The following is a 26,731-nucleotide window of genomic DNA, read 5'->3' as shown; positions in this document are numbered from 1 at the left end:
GCGGATTACTTTTAAAGAATTCGTGGCACTCGCGAAAAGAAGCTCAAAACTAGAAAATGAGGATTTATACTCTGCGCTATACTAACTGAAGTTTGTTTGGAAATGGGGGCTAAACCCTCATCCATTAGCGACCTGCAGCATAATCCCGTGCTCCAGAAGTTTACTGGAGACACAGCGATAGGAGAAGAAGAAGAATTCTGGGAAGATATTTTGGCATTTTCATTTCAAGCTCCGTACAACAGGTAAACGCAAATAAACCATATTTGCGCGTTAATCACTTGCTTTTAGTTCGAACTGATTCTATGGCCACTTAATAAAACATCAAATTTGAGCAGTTTCATTTCATAGATCTTGTATCGACGGAAAGCATTCCCACAAGCTACCTGCATGGCCGACTGCATGCTTAAAGATATCCATTTCCATGAACTGAATAGATGTAAACAGAAGCTTAGTCAATTAAGCTTACATGAAGGCTTAGTTTTTAATGCAGGTCACAACATAGTAGTATATCGGTGAGCTGTTTACATGCAGATGTTTTTGTCTGTCAAATCCCTGTTAAGGGGAACATTAGTAGTTTAAGTATCTAGCAATCTAAATTTCTCAAACCACTTAATAATAATTTTGTCTAGTTTCATTATAATATGCTCAAGGCGAAATGTCTATTTTTACACCAGTATTTAATGAAGATACAGGAAACATTTTCCCTGTTTCTTTCAAGTACAGAAATACAAATTGTTAAATAGAAAGAGAGAAAATATTTTCTATTTCTTTTAGCAAACACTGGGAAACAGAGAATGGAAAATCACTCATTTATTTATATTATCAAAAGGCAGATTCTCTTTGCTCACAGACCCTATCATAAATATTTTTGTATGCATTTAAATTAGCATCACTTACCTCGTCAGAGAGCAAACATTCTTTTGAATTATCAAATGAGGTTACTCATGCCAGTTTAATACTTTGCAGCCATTATATTAAAGGAGTCTATGCCATCATTGCATCAGCAGCTCATGCTACATGTAGTTTTGTTTCGATCAAGTTTTAGTAAAAAACCTACCAGTGTTCTCTCACGAATGCTGTACTCTTATTGGCTACGCTACTCACCATCTATTCTGTTGTAGATAGTGAACATGTATCCTCTAGTGTATGGTTGTTAATGAAATGGCAGCTACTTCTTTGCCTTTTCAAAGTGTCTGTGAAGGGGATTTAGCTACAAATTTGAGCTACTACATGAAGTAGATTTATGCTAAAACCAACAGATTATGAGCTTGTGATTTCTATGTGCAATAGTTGTATCTGGCTCTACCCTTGTCAACTATTACTTAAGATCCAGAGTGAATTATTATTCTAAATTATTGTTAAAAAAGGAGTATGGCTTTCAGTGGATGCTTTCTTCCAGGGTATTTTCTATAAACTAAGATAATTAAAATACGGTGTCTTTATCTTTCCCCCAGTTACGAGAAGGGTAAAAGAACTCGTCTTGTTTGCCAGTGTTGCATTCTACAGTACCAATATTCTCTAATTATATTGGAATATATTATGCTTTATACAAGTAACACTTACTAATACTCTGACTCACTCTGGCAACTGCAATTTCTGCTTGCCTGTTACACTTGTCTGTGTATGTGGTAGAGGTGTTTTAATTGTTGGACAATGTTGTACCTTGAGTCTTTGCTCCTTGCAGGGTTCATTTGCAAGATCAATTTTGATTGGTTCAGAAAATGATCAATTTAACTGAAAATTTTAAAGGGTCTTGCCATCTTTTATTTGAAAGTTGGGGGGGGGGGGGGGAGGGGGAAGTAGAATGGAAATTGGAACTTGGCAGTAGCCAAAGAAAGACTCTCATTACATGTGCTGCAGTTATAACATTGTAGCTAGCTTTTTGTCTCCTCGCACTAAAATACATTTTTTTTTTCATACGTTAGATCTTACATGCAGTTTTGTTGAATCTGGAACACAGTAGGCTAATGACACAGTTGCTCAAAAAGAATAAATTTTATATTTAATACATGGACTAAGCACTTTTTATCCTTTTATCCAGTGCTGATGCAAGGTTGTTGGAAGAGGCAACGGAACCAATCTGTCAAAGGCTAGGTATATTCATGTACACATGTACAACTTAGACTTATTTTAAATTTGCTGTTCAGAATTTTAAATTTTAAACCTTTACATTGCTTAAAGTAATTAGTTGTGCATTCTTTTACTTTTTTTTCAGTTGGAAATAATTTGAAGACAAACAATTTTGTCACACTCATTAAGGTGTTTCTAAAAAGGATTCCTGATTTGAAAGACAACACAAAGTGTGATGAGTGAGTACCGGCAACTAAGTAAAATGGTTACTGTCAGCTCAAGTGACTTACATTGACAAATATAAATTTACATTCAAATTTTACATATTAATAACTACAGTGTATAGTCAGTGGAAAAGTTTCATGGTTCTGCCGGCTTGGTTACACTACACATCATGCACATAAAATTATTTTGTTTTGCGGAACTATTATACATTGAAACAAATTTGCCATTGTCAATTATAAACTGAACTGTTTGATGAAAGCTGATTTTTTCTTTAACTAAGAAACTTTTGGACATTAAGAAAATTGCCACCAGTGTTAAATGCAATGATCAAGCCTTGTACTAGGTTGTACTGATGAAATTTCTTTCTTTTACTGTGTGGTTAGTTTTTGAAAGTATATTCTTCTTGCTAAATTCTTGCAAAATCACTGAAACTGGGAAATTGCTTAAAATGAAAGCTGCAGTATACATCCGAGGGTTAAAAAATTTATTATTAGTCTTTACAAGCCTAGTGGCCCTGACAACTTCTCCAAGTTAAAGTATTGTATCCTGATTTAAAAAGCATGAAGTGACAAGAAGTAATGCCATTTTCCCTTTTAAGTGTGTTGTCCAAGATCACAACTCCCTGTGACTGAGCAAGCACTTGAACCTGATGAGCAAGTGACGTTAGTTCCAGTCACCTACTAGGTACTGCAAGAGATGAAATTTTGGGGGGCTTGTGAGAGTGATTTTCTGGCAAGTATCTCAAATTAAAGTTAGAACGTGCCAAAAGGCAAGCCTTAAACTTGTTTTCTTTGCACCCTGCCTGGGCCCTTATCTTGACACAGAGTCCCATGCACTGACCACACGTAATGTAACTGTTACAGAGAATTCAGTAAACACATAAACACTATCAGTTGTCCAGGCTTGACTGATGTTTTGTATTTCATTCTGTTTATTTCAGGGATGACTTCACCTGGGAAACATACAATGCCATCCTTCTTGTTCGTAGTTTTTCAAAGTATTTTATTGAGTTGTTACCCAATGAAGAAGTTATAAGACACATGGGTGGCTCTGTAGTGAAATCGCAGAGCGATGAAGAAGTGGCTGGCTTCACTGGACAAGTACTCCATTGTACAGGTGACTGAGGTGTCACATTGCAAACTATTTTATGTCAGATCAAAGGGAAAAGTATCATATTAAGAGATAAGTATTCTTACATGTAGGTAGAGAAATTAACCTACAGCTGTAAAAGGTGATTAAAAAATAGCTTTTATTTAAAAAATAGCTTATTAATTACTATTTACCTAAGTATAGAATGCATTCAGCATTGTTGCTGTGAGTGAGGACACTGTTATAAACAATAATTGTTTGTATAATTATTTTACAAAACATATATCAGAAAGTTCAGAATTCTAACCAATGGAAAGCTGACCAGTTGGTTATTTGACATAAGGTGTCTTGAGGAGTTAAAGAGCTTGGGACTACTGGCTCTGGATGTCCAGACTCCAGTGACAATGTTTTGGAGAAGTGGAAATTTTAAAAAGTGGTTTTGCTAGTTTTAATAAGTTATGATTTTCTGTTTTTAATATTTCTCCAGATTGTGGTGTTATTGAGGATCTTATTTGTGGTCTTGTAGATGTCCTTGCCAATGTGCCTGTCAGGTATTTTTAATGACTAGTTAATTATTATTTTGTTAGTTACTTAATATAGAGAATTTTGCGAAATTTAGAGAATTGTTATATCTTATTTGCTTTGATTTTAAAAATAATTTCTATTTACGAGGCTTAAAAAGTTAAAAAAGTAAAAACAACAAACGTTTTAGACTCTAGGTCATCTTCAGGGTAAGTCTGGCTTAGTCTTACCCTGAAGATGAAAATGTTCAGTGTTTTTCAATTTTTAACTTTCTTAGCCTTGTAAATAGAAATTATTTTTATTATTTCTTATATGCAATTATATACATGTAATTTTCTTTCTATGCATTTTGTTCTTCCTTTTTATTGGCTGACAGCCCACCATGTCATCTCAAAATAACGCCGACAAAAAATGCACTTCAGTATCTTAAACTTATAAATGCATTACTGTCTGACAGTGATTTTCTACAGGGATGATTTTACTTATGCATAGTTGTGTCCACTTCTGTGTAAAAAGGCAGCTCATTTTCACAGTTGTGGAAAGAACTTTGAAATTTATACTCAGTCTAGGCACAAACACAAATAATGAAAACAGTTATTGAACTCAGTCATCACAGAAATATTGTACATAATTCATCATTGTATTAATCAGTTATAAATTTTTTAATTATACCATATTTTAGATTTATTCTTTTTATCAGATGTGTACTGTACAGCTATAATTAGAATAAATAAGTCTGATCTTAAATTGTCTATTTTTTGTTTCACCAGTGAAGTCACATATCCTATCCATGTTGAAGCTATCAACACTCTGTTAGTTATGTTGTCAGTTCAAATGTTTGACCCAGGCGCATCTCACAGTAGTATCTTCTATCAAGTTATTATGAAAGGAAAATGGTAAGAATCAAAGCAACAGTAATCAGTTTTCATTAATATCAATCACTTTAATATTCCATACCTGAATGGAATTTTATTTGTTCACTGTGTCTGGTTAAATTTCAAATTCTGGAAAGGCATGTGATACACCCATGCAAAACACTTTGAGGACCTGAGTCTCAGTGGATTAAAGGGCCAAAAATTGAATTTCGTGCTCTCTGGCCAATTGTTCAAGTTTCCTTTTTTTTTTTTTTTATCCCTTATTTTATCCTTTATTTTACTCGTTAAGAATGCTGTAGTATTATTGTATGGTGAAAAGTGTATCATGAGTTCAGTATAAAATGAGTTCCTCTTTGCTGTCTAGAGCAATTGTTAACAAGACATGATAGGTGCCCTCAAGAACCTGTGTCCCTATAGAAATCTGTAATCGTGATTATATCATGTTATTTAATTTCAGCAATTCAAGTGCAAATGATCTTGTGAGAGTTCTTTTAAAGAACTTGATCAAAAGAGAGAAAACTCCACCAGAGCTCACAAGAGTTAGTAATGGAGGCTGGTTCTGTAAGTTCCAAATTAATAGTAAGACTAAGTACTTCAAAGGCACAGTTTGCAGTGCAACCAAAACTGTGGAAAGTAAAGATCTTTGCAACATTGTTCTATAAAAATGTCTTCAGCAAAGCATAGGCTGTCAAAATTATCTGTCTGACTAATATTTTTTCGACATATGTGTCACATGTTGTTATTCCTTTTTTTTCCCCCTATTACTGGATGTCTCTCCCAGTATTTTTAAGAAAGCCAATGCCATGCACAATTTTTAAGAAAAACCTTCTAAGGTTCTTAATGAATAAACATTTTTTAAAAAATATTTTTAGATGTACGACGTATTGTTAATAGATAATTATTTGTTTTTTAGGACAGTAGGTAGTTGTGGTAGTTTTAGTAGTTTTAATTACTGTATATTTTATATTTTAGATCCGTGATATTTGTATTTCTTATTTTAGATTTTAATACTTTTTATTTTTATAGAGGACCTTCCTGAAAACCACGTATTTACGTGACGGGCGCTTCCTCTTTAAAGATTGTTTTTATTATTATTATTATTATTATTATTATTATTATTATTATTATTATTATTATTATTAGTCAAGCATCTTCCGCAAATCTTAGAATTTATCAAACTTATTGTTTCTGTAGTTTTCCTGGTTTCTTGCAATTTTAAGTACAATCATGAATTCATTTGGAAAGTAATAGAACACTAACATCTGGTGAATGTTGTTGAAGAAATAAAATTGCAAAGTTTTATGCTACATTTTCTTTCCATATTTTTACTTCAGCTGGTGTTTGGTCTTGGTTTGGTTCTCAAAATGCAGATGACAATGATTCATCTTTGCTGGCAAATCAGAGCTTACTACTGTTGCTTGTACTTGTAAACCATTGTACACAGGACAAGAGAAAACTCAACCCTTACAGACATGCATTGTTTTCCTTCACTAACAGGAAACTCAAAGGTATGGTTTTTTTTAATTGGACAATTAAACTTTATTTTTAAATAAGGTTTAACTTTTATTGTAATAATACTTTTTTAATAATACTTTTCCAAAGTATTGCAATAATTTGAGAGAAGTTTCAAATATCACTCGTAGTGTAAATCCTTCATTGCATTTGCATTCATATGATTACCTTTACTAATTTTCTTAGCTCTATTTTTCAGTTATAATAATAATTGCTTGGAAACTTAACTTTGTTAAAACCCGCAGTCAGTATCTTAAAGTTAAGCAATTAACTCTACAAGGATTTGGGATCTGTTATGATACTACAGAATCAATGAATAAAAGAATCTGCCCTTGGCTATGACCCCTGATACATAAATAAAGTCATTATTATACAGTATTGGGTAAAAAAATTAATATATAGGTATTTTTCATCAGAAAATACAACAGAAGGTGATAATTCAGAACAAGAAGGGGAGCCGTCTTTTACACTTCCCGTAGGAATGTTGTTCACTGCTGTCTGCAGGTTGGTAACGTGTTGATCTTCCCTCCTCTTGACTGCTTGAAGTTTCTACTGGAAGGTTAAAAGAATGTAGTTCTAAATTAACAACTGTTTAATGCATTTTGTTTACAGAGACTTGCACAAAGATCAGACAACACTTCTGTTGTATTTATTACTGCATCGCAATCCCAATGTGGCATCCTTTATCCTTTCAAGGACAGATATAGATAACTTGGTAAGTGTTACAAGTGCTGATGTTTTTTAAACTAACACAGTTTAAAACCTAACTTCTGTACACTCTAAAGTGTAATGCAATACATCTACATGTAAATTAAACCCTTCTTAAAGCAGTATTTCCTTTTAATTTGTGGTCAAAATGCTGAACGCTTGTTTGGTCAAATTCCTTGGAATGTAAACTTGCTACAGCACAGAAATGTTTGTTGTAGTAACTCCTCAGCATTATTTGTAATTAGATAATTAGCATCACAAATGTTATATGTTGTTTGTTTGTTGCCAGGTGATGCCAATCCTTAAACTTCTCTACGGTGCAGATGATCACAATGCTCACCACATTTACATGTCACTTATTATCCTGTTAATATTGAGTCAGGATGAAAACTTCAACAAGTCTGTGCATGAACTGGTGAGATTCTGTCTCGTTAGCTTTGTTCTTCTTACTTTAAGAAAATGAGTTTATATGCCCATACAAATCAATCTGACGTTCTTATTTTCTTAGTTTAGCACTTGGCAAGCCTCGTCTTGAGGCAGAGGCCTCTCGAAAATGGCCATACAAACGTTTGAATGTATAACGTTTGATTGCATCATTTGAAGCAGATTTTGAACTGTAAACTCCTCTCAAACTTAACATGATAACCACATTCCTCATGATCTTTCTACATAGACCCTTTTCATAAATGGCTGCCAATTATAAATTCTTTTGTAAGTATTAAAATTAGCCTGACTAACCTCGTTTTTGAGTGGATAGTTCAAAAGAATTTTTACTCCCAAACGAGTTTAGTGAGGCTAATTTAAATACTTACAAAAGAGTTTCAAATTGGCAACCGTTTATGAAAAGGGTCTATGTAGCTATGAAATATGATTCACTTAAAATGACCTACAAGAAACTTAGCGGAAATATGAAAGTACATGTCCATGTTTAATCGTATCTATAACAAAATTCTCGAACGTGATTGGTTCTCCGCGCGCCTGTTCACCACGTAAATCGGCGCGTGATCACGTGGGTGTCCAGTTACAGGTATCCAATTTGAACTTTTCGTAATTGGACACCTGTAATGGGATACCCACGTGATTCGCACGTCAATTACGCGTGCTCTAATGGCTTTTTTCGCACTGTTTTCAAAACTTATGAAAAGCGTTACAGACGTTTTCGCTCAAAATAAGTCCTCAAAAGACATTCTTAATTCCGAAATTTGTTATAGATAGTCATACGATTAATTAGTAATTGGACCTCATGTCGTACAATTCAGGAGTAGTCGTGCTCCTAATTTCAAATCGGCTTCGCGCTTTGCGCTCGTCCGATTTCGAAATTACTTGCGCGATTACTCCCTGAATTGTACTCCACTCGGTACAATTATTATTACTAATTTTTCTTGATAAAGGAAATGAACTTGAATGGCACAGAGACAATCCTTAGCCAAATTGTATGATATGTGGGTAATATAAAAATACATCTGAGAAAGAGGGTCTATTTGAAATGTAACTTAAAGAATCAACTGAATTTGGGGACTGACTTTGTTAAATATCTCTGCTCCAGGTCTTTTAACGAATTGTTTTATTTACTCTTCAGGTAATACCATCTATCCCGTGGTATACGGAACGAGTCATTACAAATATTACCCTGGGGGGTCTACTGGTGTTAGTTGTGCTCAGAACAATACAGTATAATATGACAAAGATGAGGGTGAGTACAGAGAGACGTAAGGGAGTTAACGCAACCACGGCAAAAAAAAAAAAAAAAAAAAAAAAAAAAAGAAGAAGAAGAAGAAGAAGAAGAAGAATTTATACTTTCACATATCTCTATATCTATTCAGTGTAACTGTCGGCGTTAGAACTATCGTAAGCTCGATATGTTGAGACAGAATTCAGTTCCAAATAATAATAATATTGATTGTTGACCGTCGTAGTTCACGTTCTCCATAAAATGCAGACTTCATTCCGTCATTTCACGTTGTTGAAAGGAAGGCTTAGAAGTTTACCCTTGGTTTGGTTACGTTCTCCTCTCGTTATTTCGTTGCCTAGCAACATTCTGGCCGACGATGTTTGGTGCTCAAATGTAAATCCTCGAATTTTGACCAAAACAAGTAGCCACTTGTCTATAACGCGCTCGAATGCCATCTTTGATTTCTTTTTCAGGACAAATACCTGCATACAAACTGCCTGGCGACCCTGGCTAACATGTCTTCACAATTCCACGCACTTCATCCTTATGTAACACAGAGAATAGTTAGGTAACGTACCTTTGCTTTTAATTATGAGATCAGCTTCGAAACTCTCCTTAGTCCTTGTCATACGTTCCCTATAATTCAGCTTGAGAGAATTCGATTTCAAGTCAAGCTTGTTGTGGTCTTTTTGAGTCTGGAGTCTGTCTTGTTGATTTTGGCGTCAGAACGATAATAAAAAGGGAAAGGAGTTATGTCTTGTTATGTTGTAATGTGGTCGTAGAGTCTTCGCTTGCTTTGGTCTTGTTCCCTTGTGTTTGTCTCAGGGTTCCAGATAATTTTTTAGTGCAGGGTGTCAATAAGGAATTACAACAGGTCAATTCCTGCTGCTCCCACCAAATCATTAGAAATTGTCTATCAATATGTCGGGTCATGTAGCTGACCTTGTCGGGTTTTTGACCCGAGACCCTCACTTACCTGGAACACTGTTTGTCTTCTCGTGGTACATAGGAGGCTTAGCAATGCACTGATAAATTATTCCGGCAAACTGGCAAATGAGGATAGACTACGATCACAAGCAGAGAGAATTAGGCTCAGTTGGTTTATGCTACAGGCCTAGAAGTAAGTTACCAACCATGAAAACTGCGCTGATCACGTTTGTAAGAGGAAGTAATGAGGATTTTGCTTCAACATAGAAGTTACAGTTTTTCTAATTACATTACAAATCCTTGCCCTCTCTTTACTAAACCAATAGAGTGCAGTTGATATCCTTACAGACAGAGCTTGTCAGACCATTTTACACAAGAGCTTACACTTTTTCGTCTTTTTCGTTTCCTAGCTAATTGTTTTTCTTTTTTCTTTTTAGTTTGTATGCACTACTTTCAAAGAAGCATGCCAAAGTGACGGAACTTATAAAACAAGCTGAAAGTAATTCACAAGAGAATGGCGAAGGAGCGCAAAACAGCGACCATGTAAGTATCACATCAGTCAACGAACGCGTATCAAGAAAAGCGGGTCCATTTGGCTAACAAAAGGCTTTGTTTTACAGCCCAAAATCAACCTAATATGGCCATTTTGAACAATGTCGGCGGCAGCTTGAAAATGCTCAAGGGACTTTCAAAATTTCTCGAGCGAGAAATTTGAACGATCGTAAAAAGCGAAGTAACTACAAATTCCCCCGAGGGGAGGTATTACGGGTACAATTTGTTTTGTGTAAATTGTTACGCTGGGGTGGCTGGTAGGGGTCACCATTGCACTTTATTTAAACAAGGGTTTTACATTCAGTAGCCAGGGTAGTATTCTAAAAGAGCCCTGCGATAAGTAGAATTTAAATACTAGAATATAAAATTGTAGTCGGACGTGATGAAAATGCTATTTAGCATTCTGTTATTGTTGCTGTTGTTTTTGTTGTTTGTATGTATTTGAACATTCTGAAACGAACAAACGAAACGCACGTCCGAAAATGTTACTTTCCGCGTAACGAGAAATAAGCTCCGTCACTTAATTTGGCTGATTAAACTAAAACCGCGTGCCGTTAAGTATCAGAGTCCTGGCTTCCCTTGATACGCCGCACATGACGTACCCAGGCCATGGTTTTTCCTGACACGCCGCAACGTACGTATCAGGAACATGGCACTCTCCGACACGTCACGTTTCTTGACACATCACGTTCTGATCTCGGACTCGTCGCGTGTGGAGGAATTTCACGGCCACGTAAATTCCACGAAATTACTCATTTCACGCAGTGAAAACTACCGAGCGAAAAACAACTCTTAGCACTGTTCACGCTTTTTCAGTAGTGAGGCAAACAGAAAGGCATAGGAGCTTGAAAAATAGGAGGCACAAAAAAGCTGGATGCGTGTTTACAGAAGTGTGCGAAGTAAGCTTAATGTTGAACTTGTTGTGAACGACCATGTCCGCTTTCCACAGGCAACGAAAAACAAAATCCCAAGAAACTCTACGATCACTTGGTAATATTTTGCTTGCACTAATGATAACTGAGTTGCGTAAACTTTTGCTCTTTCGGAGGCCGCTGTTTTTTTCACTTTTTAATTAGGTAAAAACAAAACCGTTAATCGACTTTTAGAAATCGCACTTGTTTCTTTTCTTTTGACTTACGCCGCCTGCTTTGGACGCGACAAACAAAGAAACGAAGCGTCGTGCACAGTGATCGCTTTTTCTCTTGCCTGATATTATCACAACGATAAAATAAGTCAAAAAATTTATGAAGGCCAAATTTATTAACACATAGAAATATATTTCATCAATCACTCCTCCTCAACTTCCGTTCTTGTCCCGGCCGTTTAAGTTTAAGTTTAAGTTTAATAATACTTTGTCATGCTAGTACAAGTAAATAAATCATTTTATCTTTTGCCAAGTTAAAGCGATATAAAAGCGAACATTGCCAATCAAACTTGTAAGCTAATGCCGTATTCCAAACGTCGCGCTACTGCAGTGACGAACTCAAATGAATTTGGCCCAGTAGTGGTATGACAACTTAAGAACGGCAGTGGTTTCAAACGTCGAATTTAATTCAGTCGTCGAAGATGGGACGAAGTTTGCCTTGCTTAAGACCATTTTAAATGATAGAAAGCAACGGCAGCTGGTAACAGGCTACGAATTCAGTTCGGCCCTGCAAGAGCACGTCGTTTGAAGCCAAGTCGCGAGACGGCAAGGCTTGCCGAACTGAATGGTTTCAAACGTCACACACACACTTTATTATTTTCAATTTATATTTTACAAAAAAAAGGGCATGCCCGCAACTAGCAAAGGCTAATCTAGGCGGACCATGCTTTAATAGCCGATTACAAAAATATACGTTGTGCAACTGTCGTGCTTAAGTCAAATTAAGTTCTTGAATTTAGTTCGGCACGGCAGTGGTACGACGTTTGGAATAGGCCTAAAGCTCTTACTTTATTCAGGGATGAGAGTCTGGCCGATACTCATACAGCCGGTCAAGTGTCCCTTTGGGCTCCCCCGGTGGAAATTGATCTTGTGATAACAAAAATTACACTCCTCACTCCTCTAAGGTAGTTAATTTGTCATGCCGACAATTTTTCCGATGATCACAAGTTTTCTCGCTAAGCTTCGGAAAAGAACTCGGCGCTTCTAAGAACAAAAGTCACTTAGTTAAGTTAGTCAGTTTTTATTTAAAGGTTTTAATGATTCCTAGTTTTACTTTCATTTTTACAGCTTAGCTATTTTATTTGTTAGTAATTTTTTATCACTGATGTAAATTTTTAATGTAAATTTTATTTTTAATAACATTTTTTACTGTAAAGCGCCATGAGCCCTGGATATGGCGCTATACAAATCTATTATTATTATTATTATTATTATTATTATTATTATTATTATTATTATTATTATTATTATTATTATTGTTCAGGTTTAACAAAAGGGCTATTGTTTATGTTAAATCACCAAAACGGACCCACTACAATAGACCATTTCTTGATACGCGTGACGCTCCAAGTCAACTGATGAAAGCCTTGAACTGCAATGTAATTCTGAAACAAGTAAATCTCGAAATTAAGTACCGGCAATTTGTAAAGACATTCACTTCACAACAGCTCTTCACGCAGAACGCATCCAGATGAAACAATTTCTAATTTTTAAAGTTTGTTTTTTCGTTATCCGTGTTAATGCTCCCCAATGTTTATCGCCCTTTTTTATTTTCCTTTTATTATTGTTACATAGATGTTTTCTGCCATAGAAAATTGCCGCCCACTCGAGGTTACTGAGACTTGGCATTTTCTTTCATTTGATTTTATGTCTTACATAAACAAAACCCTCTTAACGGATACACAGGTGACACTCGAAAAGACCTCTGAACGCAAAATTCGAACGTCCAAAGCTTCGCAGTGGAGTAGAAAGTTGCAATGAATAAATTGATGTGGTTTTCAGTGTAAGGCCCCTTCAACTCTACGCTGGAAAACTTTGAAAAAGATCAATCAGCGCTCAGTTTGGATTTGTGTTTGAGGAAAATTCCGACAGGGAAATCAAATGATTATCGTAACGTCATCATTTCCGAAAAGCTCCGCTTTTAAAAATGTTTTCCGTCCACACTAAAATGCAACGCTGGCGTTCTCAGATTCCTTCGGTTTGAAGAACGTCTTCGAAAAGGTCTGTTTTCAGTGAACAATTTCTCAGGATTAGTGTAGACGGAAGGCCTTACCGGAGAAATAAAGCTGCGTTTTCGTGACGGATTAGTGTGGCCGGTAGGCCTAACCGTAGAAATAAAGCTCCGTTTTGGTGACGGATTAGTGTGGACGGTAGGCCTAACCGTAGAAATAAAGCTGCGTTTTGGTGACGGATTAGTGTGGACGGTAGACCTAACCGTAGAAATAAAGCTGCGTTTTGGTGACGGATTAGTGTGGACCGTAGGCCTAACCGTAGAAATAAAGCTGCGTTTTCGTGACGGATTGGTGTGGACGGTAGACCTAACCGTAGAAATAAAGCTGCGTTTTGGTGACGGATTAGTGTGGACGGTAGGGCTAACGGTAGAAATAAAGCTGCGTTTTCGTGACGGATTAGTGTGGACGGTAGGCCTAACCGTAGAAATAAAGCTGCGCTTTGGTGACGGATTAGTGTGGACGGTAGGCCTAACCGTAGAAATAAAGCTGCGTTTTGGTGACGGATTAGTGTGGACGGTAGACCTAACCGTAGAAATAAAGCTGCGTTTTGGTGACGGATTAGTGTGGACCGTAGGCCTAACCGTAGAAATAAAGCTGCGTTTTCGTGACGGATTAGTGTGGACGGTAGACCTAACCGTAGAAATAAAGCTGCGTTTTGGTGATGGATTAGTGTGGACGTTAGGCCTAACCGTAGAAATAAAGCTGCGTTTTGGTGACGGATTAGTGTGGACGGTAGACCTAACCGTAGAAATAAAGCTGCGTTTTGGTGACGGATTAGTGTGGACGGTAGGCCTAACCGTAGAAATAAAGCTGCGTTTTGGTGACGGATTAGTGTGGACGGTAGGCCTAACCGTAGAATTAAAGCTCCGTTTTCGTGACGGATTAGTGTGGACGGTAGGCCTAACCGTAGAAATAAAGCTCCGTTTTCGTGACGGATTAGTGTGGACAGTAGGCCTAACCGTAGAAATAAAGCTGCGTTTTGGTGACAGATTAGTGTGGACGGTAGGCCTAACCGTAGAAATAAAGCTGCGTTTTGGTGACGGATTAGTGTGGACGGTAGGCCTAACCGTAGAAATAAAGCTCCGTTTTCGTGACGGATTAGTGTGGACGGTAGGCCTAACCGTAGAAATAAAGCTCCGTTTTCGTGACGGATTAGTGTGGATGGTAGGCCTAACCGTAGAAATAACGCTCCGTTTTGGTGACGGATTAGTGTGGACGGTAGGCCTAACCGTAGAAATAAAGCTGCGTTTTCAAATTTATCCAGCGTAGTGTGGACGGGGCCAGGCGGGCGTTGTGAATGACAACAAAGCATTCGCTATCTACGCTGGAATTAGTTTAAATCCTTGTTAAAATATTTTGGGATTCCACATATTTATCCACATACTCAAAGTAACTTATTTCAAATAGCCCTCATTGGGGTTAGCATTCTCCTTTGACTAAGTTTCAAAGTGTGCCCAGAAATTTTCAGACGTCCTTTCATCTAAGGGGTTGATCTTATTGCTTTATTAGGATACACCAGAACCATTGAATGTCCAATAACGAGATTCTCGGGGAAAAAATATTCTTTTAATTGTAATTGCTGTTTTGTTAATTGGAATCCCCATTTATGTAAATGCCATAGTGGTTGTAGCACCTGGAACTGGAAAAATCCATTCCAGATTTTTCTTCTTTCTTGGAATGAGAACGCTGTAGGAGGTCAGTTGGTAAGGAGATTTAAACTTTTTTTTTTCGCCCAACAGCATTTAAGACGTGTAGCTATTCGGGCGCTGAATTCTGTCGGCGGAAAAAGTGTTAACGCCCTGTCTCCCATTCTTAAAAGCCAATTAAGATTAATTTCTATCGTGATTAAATGTGTTAAGTCTTCTTTAAGATTTCGGTTGTAGCGGAGATAAAAATAAACAGAAATAATGATTGTCTTTTAAATTGTTTAAAATGAATTGGGTATTCATGCTAGTGTATACAGTGGAACTTCCCACAACTGACTGACACCCCGGTTAGAGCCAGAAGAAAAATTCAGGTCCACTTAAGAGAGATGTCCGCTTATGGAAGGACACAAACTTGGGGTTTGTACGTGGCTGGGACCAAATGTTTACTCATAGGAGGTGCCCTGTAGGGAATAAACTTAATCTTGTTTTGCACAATGTTTTTTTTTTCATCGCTTTTATGCTAGAGATGATGGACAAGTAACTTGTTAAAAAACTTGATTCGGTGTTTTTCTTTCAGCTGTCCGATCTTGCGATTCTAGAAGAAGTGATTCGAATGGTGTTGGAGATTATCAATTCCTGTGTAACGAACACTCTTCATCATAATCCCAACCTGGTTTACACCTTACTACATAGGAGAGAGCTGTTCGCTCAGTTTAGGACTCATCCACTTTTTCACGATATTATACAAAATATAGACACGGTGAGTGGCTGCCACTACGGCTTTACATTGCCCATACTAAATGTCAGTGTGCTGGACTCCGGAACGAATGTTACTCTCTCAGTGCCTCTCCGCTCTGTGCCGGGTTGTTCGAAAGCCGGTAAACTCTGACCCAGGATTAAAAGTATTAATTTTTCTTGAATAAAAATGTTTTTCAATTGTGTATTTAGAGACAACTCAAGCTCAAAACTGAAGAACAAACAATACAAACAGAAAACCTCACCGAAGAGTTAAAAAGCTTAAGTTGAAATTCTCGCTAATCCTGGGTTAGCTTAATCGGGCTTTGGACAACCCTGCCCTGGAGTACAAATGGGTACCGACGAATCGTTGAGGCAACCTTTGATGGACTAGCATCCCCTCCAGGGCAAGTGAAAATATTCCTAGCTTCCCCGTGGTATGCTCTCACTGGACTGGAACTGACCCGATTTCTACGACCCGCCTCGTGTAAAAAGGTAACAAAAAATTCCAATTGTTCACTCCTGAAGTACTGACGATCCATGTTTGTCAGCAAAACTGACGTAGTTAACAAAGGAGGCTGTGTTTCCACAAAAAATTCACGGAATTAACTCTAAGGTCCGGAAATTGCGTTTTTGGGGGAAATGTTTGGGCTCTAACTTTCTCCGCCCCTGTAAAAACATTGCGCCCAGTATTAACTCATTCTTGGCGCGGGCCGGGATTTACAACACAGCAAATAAAGATTAGTCTAAGCTTGTGGGTGGCTATATACTAAGAGAACCGCAAACGGATTGGCTCCGCTGAAGTTTTTTATGGATCGACAGAAGGCCCATGGAGCGCGTATCGGCTTGGCATTTCACAGACTTGTTGTTCTTGTAGATCATACGGGAAAGTACTTGACAATACCATGAATAAATGCTCTTTGTTTCAGTAGTAGACTAGCTACTGGTTTGTGTAACCATTTAGACCTCCCGATCTCAATGTCCATCCACTTTGCAAACTACTATTTCCTCTCGGGCGCAAATGGTCTAAACACGTGGCGTGATGGAGCCATCGTATATCATGAATTTTCCCCCGTGTGTTATTCCCCAGTTTTCGAAATTTTCGTCTTGCGTTAAGTCTTAGTTCTGACTAAATTATTCAGTTGCGTAGTGCTAAATATTTTTACCAAGCTAACGATATTTTTAAACGCCTGCAGAATTATTTTGACTTTAAACTGTTGAGAAAAGAGGTCTTCGCAAAAGAGCGACCTTATGTAAAATTATTTGAAGGATGATAAAGGCAATAGCCCCTCTTGGCGAGAAAATATGTTCAGATATTTGTCTTTGGACACTAACTGTTTCGTTCTTAGAAGAGAGAACGTCAGCGGACAAATATCTGTGGATGTTTGCGCGTCATGTGGAGTTTGTTGTTCATCCTCGCTGTAAATACAACCTGAAGACATGGTGAGAAAATGAACGTGGGACTTTCGCTGCTGTTTGTCAATGATATAAATGATCTGAGTGTGCAAAAGTTAAAGGGAATACGCTGGGCTTATTTTATGACTTCAACACGTGTCGTTTGCTTGTGGTAGTATGGTGAGAGCAAAACGGACTGATTCTGTTCATATTTCAGGTGTTGGCATTTTTCAGTGCTCGTCTGGAGCAGCACCCGGACCAGACTCTCTCGGTCGGAGTGGTTTTAGATGTTATTAAGCAAGGAACTCTTCAGTGGCCGAGAGACAGACTCAAGGTAACTAGTCTTTGTTCTCTCAAAAGAAAACACTGCAAAGTGTTTCTATGTGACATGAAGCACCTATTCCGATAAGCGCGCTTCTCTAATAATAATAGTATCAGAGGTAGGCTTTTCCAGACAATTCATTGGCTTTTATCGGTCACGTCCTGTTTACAGAGGAACTGGTCTTTTGAGCATTTTACCTTATTTGTTCATGCTGGCGCACGTGTCTACCACCGGAAATCCAGAAAAACAAATACGCTATTTCATGCATTTATTGGCGAAAAGCGTCTTTAATAATTTAATGGGCTGGTTTGACAGTCTCTATCAGTTATCCTAAAGATTAACACATAAACATAAGTTGTGGAATGCTCAACGTTTCAGTTCTATGTTTTACTTTTTGAAACTGTTCCCTAGAAAACGTGGGAAATGGCATTTTCAAGCCCCTAAAAATAAAAATTCCCTGTAGGGGTGGTGGTGGTGGAGGGGGGGGGGGGGTAATCTCTTCAAACCCCGCCTACGGTTCGCGCCTTCGACGGTCAATTCACTTTCTCCTTCGTGCGTACTCCATGCAAAATGTAGGCTATGCCACAGGGCCCCCACATTTTGCAAGGAGTGCATTTCCCTTAAAACCAGGTTTACTCTGTTTTTTTATTGGGACGTTGCTTTTTTTTTCTCTACAGAAATTTCCTGAATTAAAATTCAAATACGTGGAGGAGGAACAGCCGGAGGAGTTTTTTATTCCGTATGTTTGGTCACTAGTTTACAAATCATCAACGCTTTACTGGAACCCAGATCACATCCAGCTCTTCCATCCCGAGTCCGAGGAGACTGGGTCTTAGTAAATCAACCTAACCACGGTGCGGCTGGAACGCACCAGTAGGTCTTGTATTGTTAGAGCCTGGCGTCAATAAATTGGGTTTCGTGAGGGTCATTCTCAATGCACGCCGGTTATTAGAGTTCTCGCTAAGGTGTAGCTCTGGGTGTGTACCAAAGGGTGTATTTCGTGGACGCCATGAATTCAAGTTGAAGCGGAAACATGTATTTTTATTATAAAGGAGGGAGAGATTTGATTTTGAAACCTGGTTGTTCTCAATAGAGAACCTAGACGTTTTAGAACTAATGTTAGTTTTAAAGTACTCTGTTGATACAAACCAGCAAGGAATATGAACTTGACTTTATAATGAGATTATGGAGCGCTTTCACACTAATTGATTTAGATTTAACACTAATTAATTTAGAAAGGAGTTGAGTGTTTACGTCTGCCAAGATCTCTTGATTTGTTTACGACCCGTGTACGGATCAAGTGCGACATGCTACAATACAACTAACTTACTTACTAAGAAAATGTCCTGGCAATCAGTTACATGGAAGCGCAATTGTAATCACGGTACACATCTGGCTGTGATTATGGGTGGTTTATCACTCTTTCAAGTCATGGTTAGGCTTGATACTCGAAACGTCAGCTATTCCAAATTCGCACGGGCGGTTTAATTTACTGGCTTTGTCAACTTAAACTTGATAATCATGTAAGTTTTAGTTTTGTGATCAGTTTGGTTTTGGAGTAATTTTCTAATGAGTACGAAAAGAGAAATTATTCACACAACTAATCAATAAGCAGTAACCGAAGGGAATAGAACATGCCAGTCATAACTTGACGCAAAGATGCGTAACCAGGTTGCAAGCCTGAAAAAATCAGGTACGTGAGGTAAATCACGACTGTTTAAAAAGAAGCATTCGCACCTGTATAGAGCCTGTCTCACAATTTTTTTAACCTGTTATAAAGCTTCGTAGACACAAAGCCGCAACACTATACAAAGAATCCTTGGAGGGCATTACAGAACCGCTCCGATAAGAAACATGAACTGTCTGGGTTATGGGTCACTTTAATGCGGGGAAATCATGTCTGTTCTGTAACCAACAGAGTTTTAGCGAGTCAGAAATTAATTAAACAAGAAAGGAGACGAGGAAGTCGATTTACGCTAAGATTAACGATAAATCTGCAGAGTTGACAAGATTAGTGGCAATTCATACAGGCTATATAACAGACAAGCCTCTTTTCATAGACTTGAGTAGCAGCCGCTGTTTACATAGTTGGACAAACGTGCTCGCCTGAGGATTCAGACAGCTTTTATACAAAGGCAGTCTCGTGCATAACTGAGGAACTTTTTAAAATAACTTCGTGCTTCGGCAAATGTAACTTTTCTATTAATGTAAGAATAGGCTCATGAATTCTTTTAGAAAGGTCTATCTGGTTGGTGTATATATTCATACTATTTTGCTTGTAAGCACATGGATTTAGTAACATTTATTAGTACAAACATAATCCTAAAAGATACTAAAAGATAATTTGCAGCTCAAGTTTTGGCTGAATATGGAATGTAAGTTATCATTTACAGAGGTACATGTATCCGACAGAGGTGCGCTGGGTTCTAATTTATATCAACAATTTGAATTAAATATGCGTAATTTGATATGTAGATCGGAAATATTCAAATTATTTAACTTATTAACTACTCCTTACAATTCATTTAAGAATACCTACTGCTAAGGGGAGCAACCTTTGCCACGTTTTAATGGCTTCAATTGATGGTGTGACAACTCTGTGCTAGTTTTCTTTATATCCACAGGGTGCGTGTAACACCCTTCATTTCGCCCAAGAGGGCAGAATGTAAGAAAATACGAAGATGTGTGCTACTGGTAAACATCATTCAGAAATTGAACAATTATTGTTTTCTTGGAAGTAAGAATAAACTGCATTTCATGGTACAACTATTACAACACGCATAAAATTTGGTAAGTAGGTTAACGGTAACTATAAAGTTATTTATATTTAGATGATAATGCTAAAAGTATTTAGCCAACCCTTTCCGTTTAAAGCTACTCTTCATATCTCAAGGTTGCACGTATGCATCTTCGCATGAAGAGATATTTTAAAATTTGTTTAAGTCAGATAATTTTAAATATTATCTGCGGAAGGGTTTTGATATTAAAAGCCCATATGGTATTCGTGCGATTTCACCGGCGACTGCGGTCAACCGCGGTCAACTCTATGGCAGATTGCTACTCTATTTCTAGGTAGAAGGTATATTTCGGAACCAACTTGCGAGTTTTCAAACATGTATTGTCGGTTGCTCAAGATGAAAGTTGCCGACATTGAGTAATAGTTTGGGGAGGGGTGGCAGTGGGGGGAGGGGGGGGTATAGCAGGGCGATGCCTCAGGCTATGTATCGAAACCTTATTCTCTATGCGGACTTGGTATAGCAATTCCTTTTATCACTGAGGTTATATTAAGTAAAACTCTAATCAACCTGGGCAACCTGCTATGTGGGTTGTCTTGAGGTATGAGCAGTATGGCATTCCAAGGTTTTTTTAATACCTCTTTGAACAAACACCGCTATTTTCACAGACTTCCGAAGGCTAGGTACGCTGCTGAGACCGGCGATAAATATAGACTAATCGCATCAAATCCTTGATATATATAGAGCAATGAGCATTTGAACTGTTTATTACGCTAAAACAACTACAACTGAACCTTGCTTTAATTTACTGTGTAATCCGTTTCGAGGTAAAGTAAGTTTTCGTCGGTTTTCAGTTTTTAATGTAGCACTAATTCACTATCAGGTGCTTTCAGTGTTGTACAAGTCTTACTGAACGAAATAGCGTGAATAAAGTGGCATTTTGCCAAACCTAGTTTACTTTACAGGAGGATTTTTGTTTCCCCTGTGTTGTTGTGCATCCAGCGAAAATTCCGATGACTTTTTTTAATCACTTTTTTTCTAATGGTTCCTATATTCCCCTTGTCTTTAAAGAGAAATTAGAAGGTCATGACTCGTGGTAATTTTATATTGATTTTTCTTTTTTAATTGTTCTCTGTGGCATGCAACACGAAAGTTCTCCCACGGATAGCCCAAGGTCGTAATCTTGTTGCAGTAAACTGTTTCGCCTGACTTGGTAAAACGCTTTCAGAACTACTGAGACATTTGGTCAGATACCTTTTCATTGAATTACTGTATTGCGGTGTTGCATTTCATAGACGCTTTCCCAAGTGGGTTTGTCTGCAAATGAAAGGAATTGTGTTCACGCAGGGGTCGTGGTCATCAGATTGGGCTGAAGCGAAACCTAAGAAAAAAACTTGAAAACTGCTGCATGTTAGTTTTTCCACCGAATTAAAACTGATGGAGACTGTTCACATCTATTGTTTCATCGCAAAACACATTCTGGAATTTCGCGTATTCTAGTTGATTCAAATGAGATATTTTCATGTCGTAATGTCTCTGAGGAGTACATGTCGAGTACGTCTAATAGTTGCGGTCAAATAGTTGCGGTCAAATAACTGGCGCGTTTTAGACTCGGTACGATTTGCATTTGTTTAAAAAAACCTTCAGGATTACTGATTTTTTAAGAGTATTCGAGTGGCTCCATAATGAGAAATATGACTTCCTCTACGCATGATCGTATTACGCTGACGAGCATAATATTAATCCACAGACGACAGTCTGAGACAAAAAGAAACATTGTTAGTGAGGTCGTGTGAAATTCAAGGACCTATTCAGTCAGATTTCTTCTCAAGCTTTGCATCACTGCACGCTCAATGTTCCCGTAACCAAAAGCATTTGTCAGTGATCAGCAGAAGTTGCGTATGACATCAGAATTGGTTACCATGGCAACATCGAAGTGGTTAAGTGGTTTGACCTGAGGCCGATAACTTCAAACTCAGCACTCGTTTAAAGTTTCTCATTAGTTACATCATGCTACTCACATTCAAAAGATTGATATTTGCTACATTCAATGTAAAGTTCTTTGAAGAGATTTCAGTCCGCCTCTGATGAAGTTAGGTAGCACTGACGGGCTACATGTATTCGACAGACTCTTTCAAAAACTGGCAGAACTGTTACCATGGGAGCTAGTTTTGACTTATTATAAATTGAGATCTCATTTTGTTCCATTGTAAAATAAAAAATGCACCGTTTCGCTAACCGTGGGAACGACACGCGGTGGTACCAGTAGCCCTTGCAATAGAATGCTTGTTTCACTCCGTGGACTTTTTGTCTGGTGTTTTTGAACCAGGGCTGCCCTTAAAAAACAATCAATGGACTCTCTCATACTTTAAAGATATTTCGCATTGAATGAATGAAAATTCACTGAAACTCGTTGCAACATCGAATGTTTTTGCTGAAACACTCGTCGACACCTTATTCTTGACCAGCCCGGCAATACAATCTTACAACACAACTTGATTTTCTTAAGCGACTGACAAAAAGTAGAAAAGAGTTGCGAAAAAGCAAGTTCGCATTTGTAGCGATTGTGAAACGGGTTCCTCTATTTTCTCTATAAAGCTCAAATAAATTGTTAGCAGAAACTGTTTGAGGATCGCGGTTAAGTGAACTCACAAAACGATTTTCAGCTTCTGGCAGAAATTGCTCGAAATTCCGGAAAAGCTATTTGTGAAACAGCGGAAGACGAAAATCTGCTGATGTTGCTTGTCGCATTTTACCGGAAAGGGGCGGACGACAATCTGTACAATAGGAAACAGACGAATATCAATAAAATGTGTTGGGGTTTCTTCTGGCATTGATGGGGTTCAACAGTCACACGTTGGTCGTGAGAACACGAAAAAGGTGTACGAACTTCAGCTGTAATGATGAACTCACTCTCACGTCGCCAAGACAGATATTGTATTAAAAAAGCTACATCACGATTTGTGCATCTTGAAAAGTTAAGCCTAAATTTTTCAAGGTCGTCATTTGGAATCCGTGTCAATCTTCTCTATTCTTAACCATCCTTGTTCGTTTATGGTTTAGTATTATTTCTTTAGTGTTTTTCTATGTGAGTAAAATACTATTTTCAGGTTTCCTTCAATTTAAAAGCAGCCTTGTATGCGGCCAAAATAACTCGAGCTCCTTTAAAAGCGGTCTCCGATGTCCGAAAGTTCGGGTGACTTTTGGAAATTCTCGAAAGGCGACTCCGATCGTCTGCATTGCAATCCATTGCAATCGGGAAGTCCTGCTGACACAGCATTGTGAAGGGAAAACGGACCTAAGGTAACCCTTTTGAGCACAGCTCGAATTCATTCAATAAGAATATAAACATCCATTCAGCATTGTTCACAACGAACAAACGCTCTTATGACCTCTTATTGCAAGACACATCGCATACGGATAATATTTTTGACATGGATTTAGCACATTCTGTACATGTCGGAACATGTTCACTGCTGATAGTCAGTTTATTTTATTATTAGGGATTGGACATTTGCGCATTGCCGATTCGTTCCCGACTGCGTGCGATTCCGCCGGCCTCGCTTCAGTCAGCCGTTCTGATCTGCTGGTGTGGCTTGGCGTCTTTGACCAGCACTGCCGCACTGAGGAATCAAACTAAAAAGTGCGTTGTCATGATACCATTTTAAAAACAGTCTCAAATGGAGTATTCTGTTGGAGGATTTTGCTGGAGTGTTATGGTAATCAGTGCGAAACTAAGGATCACTAAAAGCACCATGAAAATGACGCGGAAAAAAACTCCGAAACAATACCTAACAGGAAACTGAGTGGGCAGTCACACTATTGAGCCTCATGAAAAAACCTTTTACTCTACTTAATAGATCGTTTATTGACATACCTAGACAGTAGTTACATTGCGTAGGAATAAATATCATCTATTATTGTCGCGACCATGTACCATGCGCCCAAAATAAAGACACATGCGTACAAACGCCTCGAAGGAGTGGGTTACATCGCTGTTTGCCACTGTCGTTCCATTTTCGCACCACTGAACTTCTTTTTCTCTCTAACTTTAAACCTCTTTAGCTGTCCAGTAGTTCTAACAGCGCATTTTTAGATATGCTTTGCTCTCTGATTTTGTGGCGAGGCGTGCATGTGGCAATTTTTTTTCTTTGTTCAAAGCACCAGACTCAGCTGTCCGTAATTTAAATATGAATAACTTCGTTATTGTCTGGGTGGTAGATGAAAGGAATGACAAATTACTATGCATATTTCCTTTAGTCTGAATTTGTTTCGGTTTTCTCACAGAAAGCTGCTTCGACATTTTCATCCTTTTTAGCCATCCTCATGAGAATTACAGGGTCAAATAAAATATTCTACTTGCGGAGGTGAAACAAAAAAAAAAAACGGCACATGAAAATAATACAGCATGCAGTGAAAAGCTTTTGAAAGTCATGAAATACATAAAATTGAAGCTTTTACGGCAGAGCAAAACAGCCAACTGAAACAAGCTGCTTTAAAATACTTCGATGTGTTATAGAAAGAAGATGCATTAAGTTTTCATATATCCATGTGAATCTTGTATGGCAATATCAGACGCGGCTTAATCAGTTCCAGGGAATATTTCGGAAGAGAACTGTTTCGTCTTTAACTAAATAACATTTCGTTTTCACGCGCGTGGCCTTTGTCAACGGATTTGTCCATGACGTGGTGACCACAACTGAAAACATCCATTGTCTGTAAAGTATTAACGTTAGACAGGATGGCAGCTAAAGCCCTAGACTTTTAACTTATTGAAAACACTCATTGCTTTAGCTTGAAAAACGATTTCAGTGGATTATTTAATACAAAATATGAAAAGCCTTGAAGTGAACTTGATGTCTGGAACCGTAAGCTTAGAGCAATTTTCATAATCAGCACGGTGTATTTGTTCCTAAAATTGCCCATTATGTAATGTCTGGAACAAATTTAAATTATGTTGCTGTAGTTTGATACCAACAACTGCTCACGAACCGTCTACGACTCGCTTCTTTTTACTGCACGATTTTAATGCTTTTGACGTCAGGAATACTAGCACTTTTACCAAGCTGCATATATACTGGTATTTATTTAGGAAATTTGAGGGGCCAAGATCGGGGGAATGTACGTGCAGCAGAATGTATGCTTTACCTATTTTGTGACCACCGACCGCGCCATTTAATTATCGCTTTTATGAAATGACAATAATATTTCACTTTTCTCACCATGTTGCTCTCTGGCTAAATGAATCATTCGGTAAACGAAGGATTAGAAAAAAAAGTGAATAATCAATATAATTGTTACAAGTTTCATCCGAAAGATTTAAAACGCATATAAAGAAACATACAGGCAACTTTAAATTTAATGTGGAGATAAAAAGTGTCTCTCAGTCCGGTTAAGATATAATTGGTGCGTCTTTGCCGAACGCGCTACGCGTTCATTTTGCGTCCAAAAGAGATTAAAAAGCACCAAAGGGATTGCTGCAAAAAAACGCTTTCAAAATAAAATTTCTTGCTGCGAAGGAAAAACCCCACGAGTGCAGCCGCTTACTTCAGCTGAAAACAACAGCTGCTGAAGTCTCTTTCTCTTTCAATATCTCGTCATGGATCTAATTTTGTGATGTCTGAAAATTATTCCCCCACAACGCCGCCCATGTCTATGAAAGCCACCTTGAACTTCTCATTTGCATGCAATCCCGACATTTCCTAACGACGGTTCACAAAAAACAGGAAAATTGTTTGAAGTGTCAGTAGAGAGTGCGTGCAAACATCAGTGTATATTCGTATTTTCGGGCAGGTAATGGCGTAACATACATACCAATAAGCATGACAACGTACAACTCTAAATTAACATATCGTTAACCTTTCTCGTCACCGTTACATTTTCTCGGCTTTTGTTTCTCTGTCAAGGGCAAAGATCTTTCTGCATTTTCCATTCCGTGCTCAATTAAACCTTTAGTCACAACGGTTCGTATAATTTTCATGTGTGTAGTTTGTAGACAAGAACAGAAAACACGTGAACCTTAACCAATCGGGAGTAAAGCACAATATCAAACTTGAAGTCTCGGAAGCTTTTTTGGAGCGCAACTCCGTCATTGCCGAAAATATTTTTCTTGCATGCATACGCGCCCTGAGATGCGACAACACGTCAGAATACTGTGCCCGTACGCGCGTGCCTGAATGGAGTCTTTTACCTTAAAAGGACGCTGCTCAGTCAACATGGCTTGATTTGTCGTCCGTAATGTACACAAAGTGGTTTCAGGCCGATAACTCTGAATATATAGCTTAGCTGTGTCAAAAGACACTACTTCTAAACATTAATCAGTGAGATAAGAGAGCTGTCTGAACGCTTCAATTAACCCTTCACCGGCTTTTATGGGATTTATATTGCCTCAGAAACGAAGCATTAGTACAGAAGCAAGCTATTCTTTCAATCGGAACGGATAAGTCGACTCAGTCTGGCCAGTCGCGTATGACAGATTAGTGTGAAATGACATCTGAGTAATTTCAGGACGAAAATGCACTCACCACCTCCATACCGGATGTCGAGATACTCCAATGATTCAAGCAAACTCTGACACAAAACACAACCCT

At 38.0% G+C, this 26,731-nt stretch overlaps 1 protein-coding gene across 1 annotated transcript; it reads left to right on the top strand.

Annotated features, from left to right (window-relative positions):
* The first annotated feature begins 32 nt into the window (after positions 1-32).
* LOC145479769 (dymeclin-like) lies at positions 33-26,651 on the top strand. The gene is made up of 17 exons (XM_081458215.1): positions 33-242; positions 2,042-2,094; positions 2,216-2,309; positions 3,236-3,411; positions 3,872-3,935; positions 4,677-4,802; positions 5,239-5,342; positions 6,116-6,289; positions 6,710-6,797; positions 6,906-7,008; positions 7,291-7,416; positions 8,581-8,694; positions 9,147-9,241; positions 10,038-10,143; positions 15,532-15,714; positions 17,302-17,418; positions 18,084-26,651. Exons 1-17 carry the CDS (start codon positions 103-105, stop codon positions 18,240-18,242), a joined length of 2,022 nt encoding a protein of 673 aa, XP_081314341.1. The 5' UTR covers positions 33-102; the 3' UTR covers positions 18,243-26,651.
* The last annotated feature ends 80 nt before the right edge of the window (positions 26,652-26,731 follow it).

Source organism: Orbicella franksi, chromosome 2, assembly GCF_964199315.1.
Source record: "Orbicella franksi chromosome 2, jaOrbFran1.1, whole genome shotgun sequence".
NCBI lineage: Eukaryota > Metazoa > Cnidaria > Anthozoa > Scleractinia > Merulinidae > Orbicella > Orbicella franksi.
This window is presented reverse-complemented; position numbering and strand designations above follow the sequence as displayed.

Bases quoted from the DNA above. Each gene is read 5' to 3' on its own strand.
- LOC145479769 (XM_081458215.1), top strand. From the start codon at position 103: ATGGGGGCTAAACCCTCATCCATTAGCGACCTGCAGCATAATCCCGTG. The intron at 3,412-3,871 runs GTGACTGAGGTG...ATATTTCTCCAG, and splicing joins ACAAGTACTCCATTGTACAG to ATTGTGGTGTTATTGAGGAT. The intron at 8,695-9,146 runs GTGAGTACAGAG...TTTCTTTTTCAG, and splicing joins ATAATATGACAAAGATGAGG to GACAAATACCTGCATACAAA.